Consider the following 12,123-nt stretch of genomic DNA (forward strand, 5'->3'; position numbering starts at 1 on the left):
CTGAAGTCTAGACTTATTTTCATAATATGAATGAAAATCTGTGACATTACCTTAAATGGTAGCTTATCTTTTAGCCTTGTGGGGGAAACTTTTAGGGAAGATTTTTAAGAAATGGGATATTGCACAAAAATCCATAGGTAATCATCTTTACCTGTGTCTCATATATTATATGAAAGTTACCAAGCTGTGGTATTGCAAAGATAGTATACTAGTATTGTTTATGGGCACTAAGGACAGTTATTTTATATCTAATATTGAGCAATTCACATACTTTGGACATCTAATTTAAGCTGGTTCTTATTTTCTTTCACTATTAGATGTTGCTGTTCAGCTTCCTGACAAGAAATCCATAATTATGTATTTAACGTCTTTGTTTGAAGTGCTACCTCAGCAAGTCACTATAGATGCCATCCGTGAGGTAGAAACACTTCCAAGGAAATATAAGAAAGAATGTGAAGAAGGAGAAATTAACATACAGGTACAGGTAAATTTTTACTAATATATTTGACTTGCCATATTTGTTTTTTGTAAGGTAATAGGTAAGATAATTCTGAGGATTTTTCGCTTGCCTGAGAAATCTTGACTTCTCAGCATCAAAGCTTCAGTTTGTCAGTTAGCGTGCTGACACCATCATGCGCATGTAATGGAAAACCACAACTTTACTGATTTTACTTTTTAAAAGGGAAAAAGTATGTTTCATATAGCAAGGCTGGAGTTAGGGCCTAGGATAGTCATGCTTTTGCATAACATGCTGTTTGATTAAGAGCAAGTGTATTAGGGAGTTTGGGATCGATATGTACACACTGCTGTATTTAAAATGGATAACCTACTGTCTAGCACAGGGAACTCTGCTCAATATTCACTAACAATCTAACTGGGAAAAGAATTTTAGAAAGACTATAGATACGTGTGTGTGTGTATATGTGAGAGTATGTGTTAGTCGCTCAGACGTGTCTGACTGTTTATGACACCATAGACTGGAGCCCACCAGGCTCCTCTGTCCACAGATTCTCCAGGCAAGAATACTGGAGTGGGTTACCATTCCCTTCTCCAGGGCGTCTTCCCAACCTAGGGATTAAACCCAGATTTCCTGCATTGCAGGTGGCTTCTTTTACTGTCTGAGCTACCAGGGAAGCCCAGATACATGTATATGTATAACTGACTAATAAAAAAGAGCAGTATATTGATATTAAACTCTTCATTTGCATGCTTTCATTAATGCCTTAGAAGTTGAATTAAGTTAATGGAAGAAATATGATGTGGTCAAGTTGTAATCATCTACTCTTTGACGTATCTTGCTATCTTTTACTTTTCAATGAATGCTAATAGCCCGCCTTCCTCTCTTTCTCTTTCTACAGGTATGTGCTTAGAGCATTAGGTGATCAGTAAATAATTCCTGAGTTTCTCTTGAAATTGATCTCTCAGTCAAAAATCTCCTCTTGTATTTGAATGAATACCTTCTGACACTTGCAGTCAGATAACGCCTTCCATTTTCCACCTCATAGATCCTAGTGCCTATCTTAATAACCTTTAGCTGGTCACTAAGTTTCCTAGTTCTCAGATATCTTCATTAGAATATGGAGGTTTGGTACTAAATAATCTCCAGGATCATGCTGGCTTTCCAGTTTCAGAGTTTTAGGTCCAGAATTTAACTCATTTTTCCTGCTATCTCTTTGGCATCATCTGTCTCCTAATTATCCAGTGTTGCGTCTATGGGCTCACTGATTCACTGTTTTTAGCTCCTGCATGTCATTTACCGGGTCCCTTTGGATTCTTCCTTCAAAATATCCTGGGGTGTGTTTACTGTCTGTTCCAGCTCTCATACTTGTTAAAGACCTCATCTCCTCTTGTAGTTTACAAGGCCCAGCCCACTGCCCCAACTCATCTCAGGCCAGTGCACTCCAGTCGTGGTGGACTTCTCCTCTCCTTCCCCCAGATTCTTGTACCTGTGGGCTGATCTCCATGAAACGCTCCTCCACCCACTGTTTGCATGGCAAGTTTCCCATCTTTCCCCAGTTTCAATGGAACTTTTTCAGAGAAGACTTCCCGGATTAACCTAATTGAAATCCGGCCCTACACACACACACTCACTCACTCTGTTTCTCGCTGTCACAGTATTTTTACAAACTATGTTAAGAATTTTCAATTGTATCTTAAAAGCATTGAGAAAGCAGTGAAAGATTTTAAGTGGGAAAGTCTTAGGATATAATTGCATTTTTGCAAACATCATTCCGGCTGCTCTGTGAGAAGTGGATGGTGGAGGTAGACGTCTGGATAGTAACAGGGAACTGAAGACACTGGTGATCAGGCTGTTGTAGTGCTGAAGTCAAATGACAGTTGTGAAGATGGAAAGACCTGGATGGGTTTGAGATAAATTTTGAAGGTAGGAATTCTTATCCATATTAAATGTAGGAGGGGAAAGAAAAAGAGGAACCATGTCTGGCCCCCTGGTGTTTAGCTGGAGGAGTTAAGTGCACGGAGGAGCCATTTACTGAAATGGGAAGCCCGGAGAGGTTTGGGGGAAAAAATGAAGGGTTTGAATATTGACAAGGTTTGATATGCCTATGAAAAATTGAAGTGGAAATGTTAAGGAAGGTGGGACATAGGAGTTTGGGATGAGAAATATAAAGGTAATAGGATATATTAATAGAGGGTTCTTGAAATCTAATAGCAATGGATGAAACCTTGCAGGCCAAGTACATAAAGAGAATTAAAAAAGGGCCTGGACTTAATTTTGAGGAGCTTCAGTACTTACATGTTGGCAAATGCTTTTGAACTAGGAGAAGAACCAAGGTGGTGTTATTAAAGCAGGGAAAGGAGAACTTCGAGAGGGTGGGGACAGGTCAGATGTATAGAATGCCCTGGGAGCTTAAGAAACAGAAGGTGACCAGACTTCTGGGTTTGCTTTAAACAGTTCTGGCTTATGTATGTTGTTCTAGCACTTTGGTTATAAAAAAATGTTCTGGTTTTGTGTTCATTACATGATCATCCTGAAGATGATGCTAGAAGAATGGATTTGTCATTGAGAAGGTTATTGGTAGCAGTGGCAAAATACTTTCCAGATGTGTGGTAGGGACCAATACCTGATCAGCATGAAAGGGAGTGTTAACAAAAGCAGTTGTGAAATACATGACCTTTTCTTATGTTGTTTTCTATACATGTTTGTATGTTTCAGATACATGAAAGTTGTGGATGAGAGGTGAAAAGGTAGAGACAGGCTATAAGCAAATTTTAAAGAACTTTGCTCTGGAAGGGAACTAGTGAATGAGATAGGTGGTTAGTTTGGTTATACAATTCTGAAGTATATAAGAAAATACTCCATTGCTTAGAAGGAGCTTGGAATAACTTATTCCACAGGCTCTTAAAAACAAACAAACAAACAAACAAAAAAAAACAGCTAGTAAACTAGAGGGCTACTGCCTCAGAAAAATATCATCAGTACAGTAGCCTGTATATGTATGGTTGTCTTTTAGTGTCTGAAATGCAATGCTAAGATGCTATTCAGTAAAAGCAATTTAACAAGGGTTCTAATTGCTCTCTTTAAATGACATCTACCCTTTCAAGGTCCACCATGTTCCAGATCCTCTGTGAAACGTCCTGATCTATCCCTTGATGAATTCAAATAACATCCCTTGTTAGACCCATGGAATTTATAACTTTGTTAAGAGCCTTTTTATTTTTGTTTAGAAGTGATTCATGTGGGTTATTTGTCTCTTCCCAACTATATACTCTGGGAGATAGTGAAGGACAGGGAAGCTTGGTGTGCTGCAGTCCATGGGGTTGCAAAAAGTTGGACAGGACTGAGCGACTGAACAATAACAGCTATATTAGAGTATGTCTGAGTATGGAATCCATGAGTGATACAGCTTTTGTACTCTTTGCCATCCTGGCATGAATAAATGCTTTCTGACTAGTTCACAGCATTGCTCACCCAGCTCCTGAGAGTCCAACAGATGCCTTAAGACACAGTGGTGTTTACCTTGGGTCTCCATCCAGTGTGCCTTTGTTGAACACCTTCTGGTCTTCATGATGCTTGTGGATTTTCTTGGATTTGTTTTCATAGAGCTCGGCACCAGAAGAGGAGCAAGAGAGTCCCCGAGCTGAAACCCCCAGCACTGTCACGGAGGTTGATATGGATCTAGACACCTATCAGATAGCACTGGAGGAAGTGCTGACCTGGTTGCTTTCTGCCGAGGATACTTTTCAGGAGCAGGATGACATTTCTGATGATGTGGAAGAAGTCAAAGACCAGTTTGCAACCCATGAAGTAAGTAATCTGTAGCTGATGAACAGGAGTATGTGCCATGGTGCCTGTGTCTTAATCAGGAGATGCACCCTGATATATATTGTTTACTGAATTCTGCTCCACAGAAATTTCATGGCATTATTTGAGAACTTCAGTTCAGTTCAGTTCAGTTGCTCAGTTGTGTCTAACTCTTTGCGACCCCAGGGACTGCAGCACACCAGGCCTCCCCGTCCATCACCAACTCCCGGAGCTTACTCAAACTCATGGCCATTGAGTCGGTGATGCCATCCAACCATCTCATCCTCTGTCGTCCCTTTCTCCTGCCTTCAATCTTTCCCAGCATCAGAGTCTTTTCAAATGAGTCAGTTCTTTGCATCAGGTGGCCAAGGTATTGGAGCTTCAGCTTTAGCATCAGTCCTTCTAATGAATGTTCAGGACTGATTTCCTTTAGGATGAATTGGTTGGATCTCCTTGCAGTCCAAGGGAGACTCAAGAGTTTTCTCTTAGACCACAATTCAAAAACATCAGTTCTTTGGCACTCAGCTTTCTTTATAGTCCAACTCTCACATTCATACATGACTACTGGAAAGACCATAACTTTGACTAGGTGGACCTTTGTTGGCAAAGTAATGTCTCTGCTTTACACTTTTTTTTTTTTTTGGAAGACTTAAGATTTTTAAATAGGGCTTCATTATAAAACTGGCGTGCATGATTAACTCTATGTTGGAATTAAATTTTGGATTTTGGTCTTACCATAATTTGTAGATTCAGTGGAGCCACTGACAAAAATCAGCGCTTTAGTACTGCTCGTTTTGGAAGTGTATTATTATAGTTAAGACATAAAATGGCTAATCAGTACACCAAGTCTTTAAATTTTGAATGCTCCCTAGGAAGTGGTTATTTTTATTTGTTATATGATTAAACAAACTTGTATCCAGTATTCTTGTATACTTTTATATAATGAAAATTTCCTACTATTTCAGGAATATATTGCTTTGTAGTGATTGGGTTATGTGAAGAATTCTTTTGATTAAGTAGTTTTTTGGTGGTATGTTAATTGACAGGTTTTATTTGCTATTTTGGTTTGAAAATAATACAAATGGTCATTTTATTTAAGCAAGTCCTTTTGGGCGAGCGTGGTGTTTTATTTATTATATCTTCTCTTAGTTCCATGTTAATGATCTATCAGTCGCATAATCAGCATTGACATAAAAATAGCTCGTGTTATCAGATATAATATGGTCCTCTTTGATCTCATCTTTTTCCTTAGGTCAGCTGCTTATTTCCTATATTCAGAGCTTACAAAAAAGTGGATCAAAGTCTGCTTTATTTGAAGTCTGCATGGTTACTTTTTTTTCCCCCCACAGCATTGATATTTAGGCATTAACAATTTATTAAGATTTGCTTTTCTTCAATGAGCAGCTCATAGATCATAACAATGTACCTTCCCAGGCTTTTATGATGGAACTGACGGCTCACCAGAGCAGCGTGGGGAACGTCTTGCAGGCAGGAAACCAACTGATAACACAAGGAACTCTGACAGATGAAGAGGAGTTTGAGATTCAGGAACAAATGTCCCTGCTGAATGCCAGATGGGAGGCGCTCAGGGTCGAAAGTATGGACAGACAGTCCCGGTGAGTGGAGGCCTGGGAGTGAACACTGCTGCAAGTTGGGGCCTAGTTGTTTTCTTTAAAAAATTTTTTTAAAGTCTTTATTGAGTTTGTTACAATATTGCTTCTGCTGTTTATGTTCTGTTTTTCTGTCCACAAGGCTTGTGGGATCTTAGTTCCCTGAGCAGGGATTGAACCCTTACCTTCTGCATTAGAAGGCGAAGTCTTAACCACTGAAAGTCCCAGTTGCCCACTTTAACACAACTAAAAGTCTACATGTCTGTGGGAACTTGCCTTGTCAAATTTTGACTCTTTTCTGTATGTAGCATTGCTGGAATTTTTATGATCTTTATTTCCCCTTTGATATGTTAACCAAATGAAAATGTAAAAGTGGCCATACAGAAATCAGCAAAAAAAGGGCAAAGACATTGTATGTGGACTTTGCAGTATTAAAGCTGGCTAACCACCAACTCTGACATGAAGATAGGGCTATGTTTTATTTATCTAGAACTCCCTTTTGTAACCTTTTTTAAGAGTACAGTTCATTTTATTTCGTGTATTGTATGTTAAGGAGCAAACTATTCCACTGCAATTTCCACCTATTTAATAGGCAGGAATTCCTGATTAAAGAAACAATGATTCTGATACAAATAGAGGGTGCTGTTATTTGCATTTTTGGAGTGCATTTAATTGACTGCATTTAGGAAGAAAATAAGTTTTTTGCTGGTTTCTATATTTAAAGACTAAATGTTGCTTTAAAAGGTTAGACAAGAGTGTGTTCCCTGCCCCGTTTCCTTGATGCCTGGAGTGTGTGTTTGCCTTTGCAAAGGGAAGAAGGAGTAGGGATAACGCTCTGCTCCCCTTGGACAGGTTGCACGATGTCCTCATGGAACTCCAGAGGAAACAGCTACAGCAGCTGTCCGCCTGGTTAACGCTCACAGAAGAACGCATTCAAAAGATGGAAACTTGCCCCCTGGATGATGACTTAAAATCCCTGCAAAAGCTGCTGGAAGATCATAAAGTAAATCTGGCTCATATTTCTTTTATACCTTATCAAATATGAAAAAGCAGCACTTAGAATTCTCAGGGGTTGATGGCGTCTATCGTTAGCACAGAGCTGGGACACTCCTTCAGTGCACTCTTGTATTCAGTAACTTGCAGGGTGGAGTGCATAGGGATGTGGGTTTTCTGAGCCAGGGATGAAAACGAAGGTCAAATTTTATATGGGTATATAGAGGTTTGTTATGGAGAAGGAAATGACAACCCACTCCAGTGTTCTTGCCTGGAGAATCCCAGGGACGGGGGAGCCTGGTGGGCTGCTGTCTATGGGGTCACACAGAGTCGGACACGACTGAAGTGACTTAGCAGCAGCAGCAGCAGCAGCAGCAGCAGAGATTTGTTATGAAAGTACATAGTGTCCATAAGATTCTCAAAGTTTTTTTTTATTTTTTGGACTCATGAGTGGTTAAGAACCCTAGTCCATTGCATGAATGCAACGTGTTGGGAAATAAGGAAACCCTCAGATTGGTCTGTTCATAATCCTTCAGGAAAGCTATTGCTTCTTTTCCTAGGTGAGGATTCATGAGTTTTGTGAGTGGTTTGAAAAGTGAAAGTTGCTCAGTTGTTTCCAACTCTTTGTGACCCCATGGACTGTACAGCCCATGAAATTCTTCAGGCCAGAATACTGGAGTGGGTAGCCTTTCCCTTCTCCAGGGGATCTTCCCAGCTCAGAGATCGAACCCAGGTCTCCTGCATTGTGGACAGATTCTTTACCAGCTGAGTCACAAGGGAAGTTCAAGAATACTGCAGTGGGTAGACTATCCCTTCTCCAGGGGATCTTCCTAACCCAGGAATCCAACTGGGGTCTCCTGCACTGCAGGTGGATTCTTTACCAACTTAGCTATGAGGGAGGTCACAAATTTAGGAGATAACTTTTCATAGTCAAGGAAAGGTAGAGTAAAATAGCTTCTCTGCAAAGTGTTTGAAGAATTTTATTTCTCAATGAAATAACTAGATAAATGGGTAAATTAAGCTTTAAGGATACATTAAACACAAAAACTCAAGGCAGTTGACAACACTATCGGTAGTATTTGAATAAATTACCTATACACCTAAATATATGTCTTGTGACCTGGCATTCTCTTCCCATGGAAGAGGTGGGAAGAAAATTGTCTGTATACCCCAGTTGCTTTCCTGGGTAACGAATCAGAACAGCTTCTGACTATTAAATCACATTTGACTTATGTCACTTTATACAGTGCTGTACTAGATAAAATGATCTCTGACTTTGTGTATTTAAATTTGGAACTTTTTTGATTTAATGATTCTATATTCTTAATTCCTACTGTATGCACTAAACTTGATTATGTGACACCTTTTCTCTTATTCTTTCAGCCAAAACTTGGAATAAAAATAATAAAAGTGATGACATCACATTTGCAGTCTGTTATGACATTGCATTTTCAAATTGCTTTGGTTCATAATGAAATGTAAAGATATATAATGGGTTTGTTTCCTTAGGAGAACACTTAGGCTAATGGTTGGAAATTTAAAACAGGATGCCTCATTAAGTGTCCTTAATTACTATTGACAACTGGGTAGATTTTAAATATGTAAATGGGAAAGAGTAGACATAATGGTTTATCTGAATTTTTTCTCTAGAGTTTGCAGAATGATCTTGAGGCTGAACAAGTGAAAGTGAATTCCCTGACTCACATGGTGGTGATTGTTGATGAAAACAGTGGCGAGAGTGCTACAGCTATTTTGGAAGATCAATTACAGGTAAGGACTTATAAAGTACGATAGTGCTAAGGCACCTGGGGTCTGAGCCTCAGTCACACATTGTTCCTATTCTTCATGTTCAGTCTGTTTATTTAGGTTAGTAAAACCATCTTCTTTAGGTTGTACTTCCCAGCTGGGGTTCCACAGCATGGGGGTTTATAGGAGAACCAAGATATCATTCATTTACTTCAGCCTTTGGGTGTATGAACAAGATTTTGAAGCTCAAGAACTGATGCCAACAAATGATCCACAGCCTTCTTGCCCAGAATCACTTGATGAATTTGTTAAAATGCATATTTCTGGGCCTCACTGGGAGTGGGGCCAGTGAATATGTAAAAAAATGTGAAGTTTGAGAATTTCAGTCATGTAGGATTTAATATCCCTGTTTCTTTAGTAGATCAATATGTAAATGTCAGCATCAGTTTTGGGAACCCCAACAACTTGCTTCCTTTTGCTCAGTGACTATAGTGTATGCTTACAAGTCTTTATAAAGAGAGTTTTTGGTACAGTTGACTCTTAAACACATGGGGTTTGGGGCACTGACCTCTCAAGCAGTCAGAAATCCTAGTATAATTTTTACTTCCCCAAAACTTAACTAACAATAGCCTATTGTTGACTGGAAGTTGTACTGGTAACAAATAGTCCATTAGAACATATTTTGTATGTTATATACGTATCTACAGTACTCTTGCCTGGAAAATCCCATGGATGGAGGAGCCTAGTAGGCTGCAGTCCATGGGGTCGCTAAGAGTCGGACACGACTGAACGACTTCCCTTTCACTTTTCACTTTCATGCATTGGAGAAGGAAATGGCAACCCACTCCAGTGTTCTTGCCTGGAGAATCCCAGGGACGGGGGAGCCTGGTGGGCTGCCATCTATGGGGTCACACACAGTCGGACACGACTGAAGTGACTTAGCAGCAGCACAGATATTTTATGCATTCCTGAATTTTTAACTTTTTCTTAATTTTTTTTTTGATATTTCTAGGCTGTGTGGTTCATCTTCATTTCAAATTTTTGTCACAAGTCTTCAAAATTTTTTCCTATGTATTTACTGAAAAAAATCCAAGTATGAGCGGACCCGCCCAATTGTTCAAGGGTCAGCTGTATTTTATTTGAACTTGGATTACCTGATATAATGTTGCCAGGTGATGATTTCAGTAACTTTCAGTTGATGATTTTTAGTAACTATAAATTATCATATGGAATTCTTTTTCAACATTTAAAACTGGGCAGTGGTTTTGAGATTTTGGTGCAACAGTATTTAGTTTTTACAGTAATCGTAGAGGTAGGCATTCATGTCTTGTCTATTTAACAGTGAGGGTATTCATAGTGGTTGAGTGGAGGCCCCGAGGTTTAAATAGGCAATGAGTTTTCATTCGGAGATGAGAGATCTCTCTTCTGGCTCTATGTTCTCTACTTTTGCACAATGCAAAGCCTATTTTGATAATACAAATGAAATAAGATAATATGCATTAAATAATTCTTGCTTATAGGTAAGTAATGAAGAAACAAAACAGAATTTGTTAATCATTATTTATAAAGTGGTAATAAAGTAATTAGTTGGGAAAGTCATCATGAAGATTGATTTTTTTTAATGTATCAAATTTATTGATTTAGTCTTGCTAATACTTATAATATTCTGTTGCTGTTTGGTGGAATTTTCTGTGTATCATGCAATATAAACAGAACAAATCAAAACAGTTTTTTTTTTTTGTAATTTTTGGTACTACCGATGAAGATTGTCTTGGCATGTAAAAATGGTTAAGAAATGAGCCACACACTGAATTTTGTCTTAATTATAGCCTGAAAAAATGGAAGCCTTGAAAGTAGATACGTTTGCTGTATTTTGAAGGTGTGTGTGAAACTGTCAAATTCTCATATAAAAGCCACAATAAAATAGAAAAGAGCTGGAGTTTGAAGTAAAAAGTTACAAGATAGAGTTCCAGTTGTGCCATATTCTAACTGTGTAATATGAAATAGTTAAATTCTATGGAAATTAGTTTGTCTTATCTATAATTTTATAGAATTCATCTGTTTTTTTTAAAGCAACATTCATAATATTTTTCATAATTACTACTCTGTAATAAAGAACAATGGATGTCAAGAATTTCTTTAAGGATTGTGATGACTATCCCTTCAGGCTTTGTTGATGAAGGATCGGTTTTTCCTTTTCTAGAAACTCGGTGAACGCTGGACAGCTGTGTGCCGATGGACTGAAGAACGCTGGAATAGGTTACAGGAAATCAACATTTTGTGGCAGGAATTATTGGAAGAACAGGTATGAAGCTGTATACATAATGGGCAAAATACATGGTGAACAGTAACCATCATTAATTATTGCATTTGAATAAATCACTTATATTTCTTCAGAACGAAAATTTATAATTATTTATTATGTTAAAAGTCAGATTTCAGTCCATTATGCAGTTTCTTCATAGCGATTGCATTATAAATTAGCTCTATTGTAATAACAATTTGACCTTGCTCATTAGTTAGATTAGTTTTTAGATATGCTAGTTTTAGGATTTACTTGACATAATTTTTACTGCATTTGTGTTGGATAATGTATTTGAACTTGTAGCCATACAGCCTAGTGTATGGCTTGTGCTCAGTACATAATGATAAATGAATCCACTCAGTATTTTGTGAACTTTAAACCTGTGATTTTTAATCAGAATAACTGCTGAAATTAACAAGAAAAATATTATTTAGCAACACCGATGATTGAACACGTAGCTAATTTTTTTCCACCAAGGATTAACATAGAAAATGAACCTTTGGTGCAAAGCTGCCACTTAGAGTTTTCAGTCTGATTGGTGGCCTTTTGCCCATCTCCATCCTTCCAGAAAAGCAACCATCAAAACAGAATACAAATAAGCAAGACTTTTCTTCAAAATGCCAAAGAGTTGTGGTGTAGAAAATAAACAGATACTCTGTTCCCACATCCCAGGGTTCACTGTGATTCTTTTAAATGCCTTTTATTTCTGTCCACAAAAAGCAGCTATATTCTTTTCATGGGATAAATGTATGCTGTTTTGTGATTTACTAAATATGGTGGCAGAGAGAACTCTTAAAAAGCAGGTTGCAAAATTTGTCCCCATGTAAATTGTAAGCTACTGCCACCTGCCCTCAATCTTTGGCCAGAATTTTCCTCTTAAGAATTGCATGATAGACCTGATTCTGATTTCTGAAATGTTTACATTTTGCTTTACAAAGATTTAAATTTACTTATCTTTTCTTCAGGCCAAAAAGTCACATAGAATAATTGAAATTTAACTTCATTAATGATTGTAGGAGACTGATTGCTAGGGAACCATTGTGTTACTCTTCTTAAAATAATTTAAAATTCAGAAAGAATCAAAATTTGGTAATCACAAATATTTAAAAATAGAGAGTGGCTAGGATTTTGGCCATTTATTATGTTAGGTTTAAAACTGACCTTTGAATGGCCTTCTATTAGTGATATGGAAGGAGAAATCTTGT

The 12,123-nt window shown here is 38.0% G+C and overlaps 1 protein-coding gene across 1 annotated transcript in view; it reads left to right on the plus strand.

Moving 5' to 3' along the window:
* The window catches only part of UTRN (utrophin), a 556,038-nt gene that overhangs the window by 136,251 nt on the left and 407,664 nt on the right, over nucleotides 1-12,123 (plus strand). The window contains 6 exon segments of the mRNA XM_070376815.1: nucleotides 318-484; nucleotides 4,064-4,267; nucleotides 5,699-5,880; nucleotides 6,727-6,877; nucleotides 8,518-8,637; nucleotides 10,817-10,918. Of these exon segments, the coding sequence (XP_070232916.1) occupies nucleotides 318-484; nucleotides 4,064-4,267; nucleotides 5,699-5,880; nucleotides 6,727-6,877; nucleotides 8,518-8,637; nucleotides 10,817-10,918 (926 nt within the window).

Source organism: Bos mutus, chromosome 9 (assembly GCF_027580195.1).
Source record: "Bos mutus isolate GX-2022 chromosome 9, NWIPB_WYAK_1.1, whole genome shotgun sequence".
In the NCBI taxonomy this organism is placed as follows: domain Eukaryota; kingdom Metazoa; phylum Chordata; class Mammalia; order Artiodactyla; family Bovidae; genus Bos; species Bos mutus.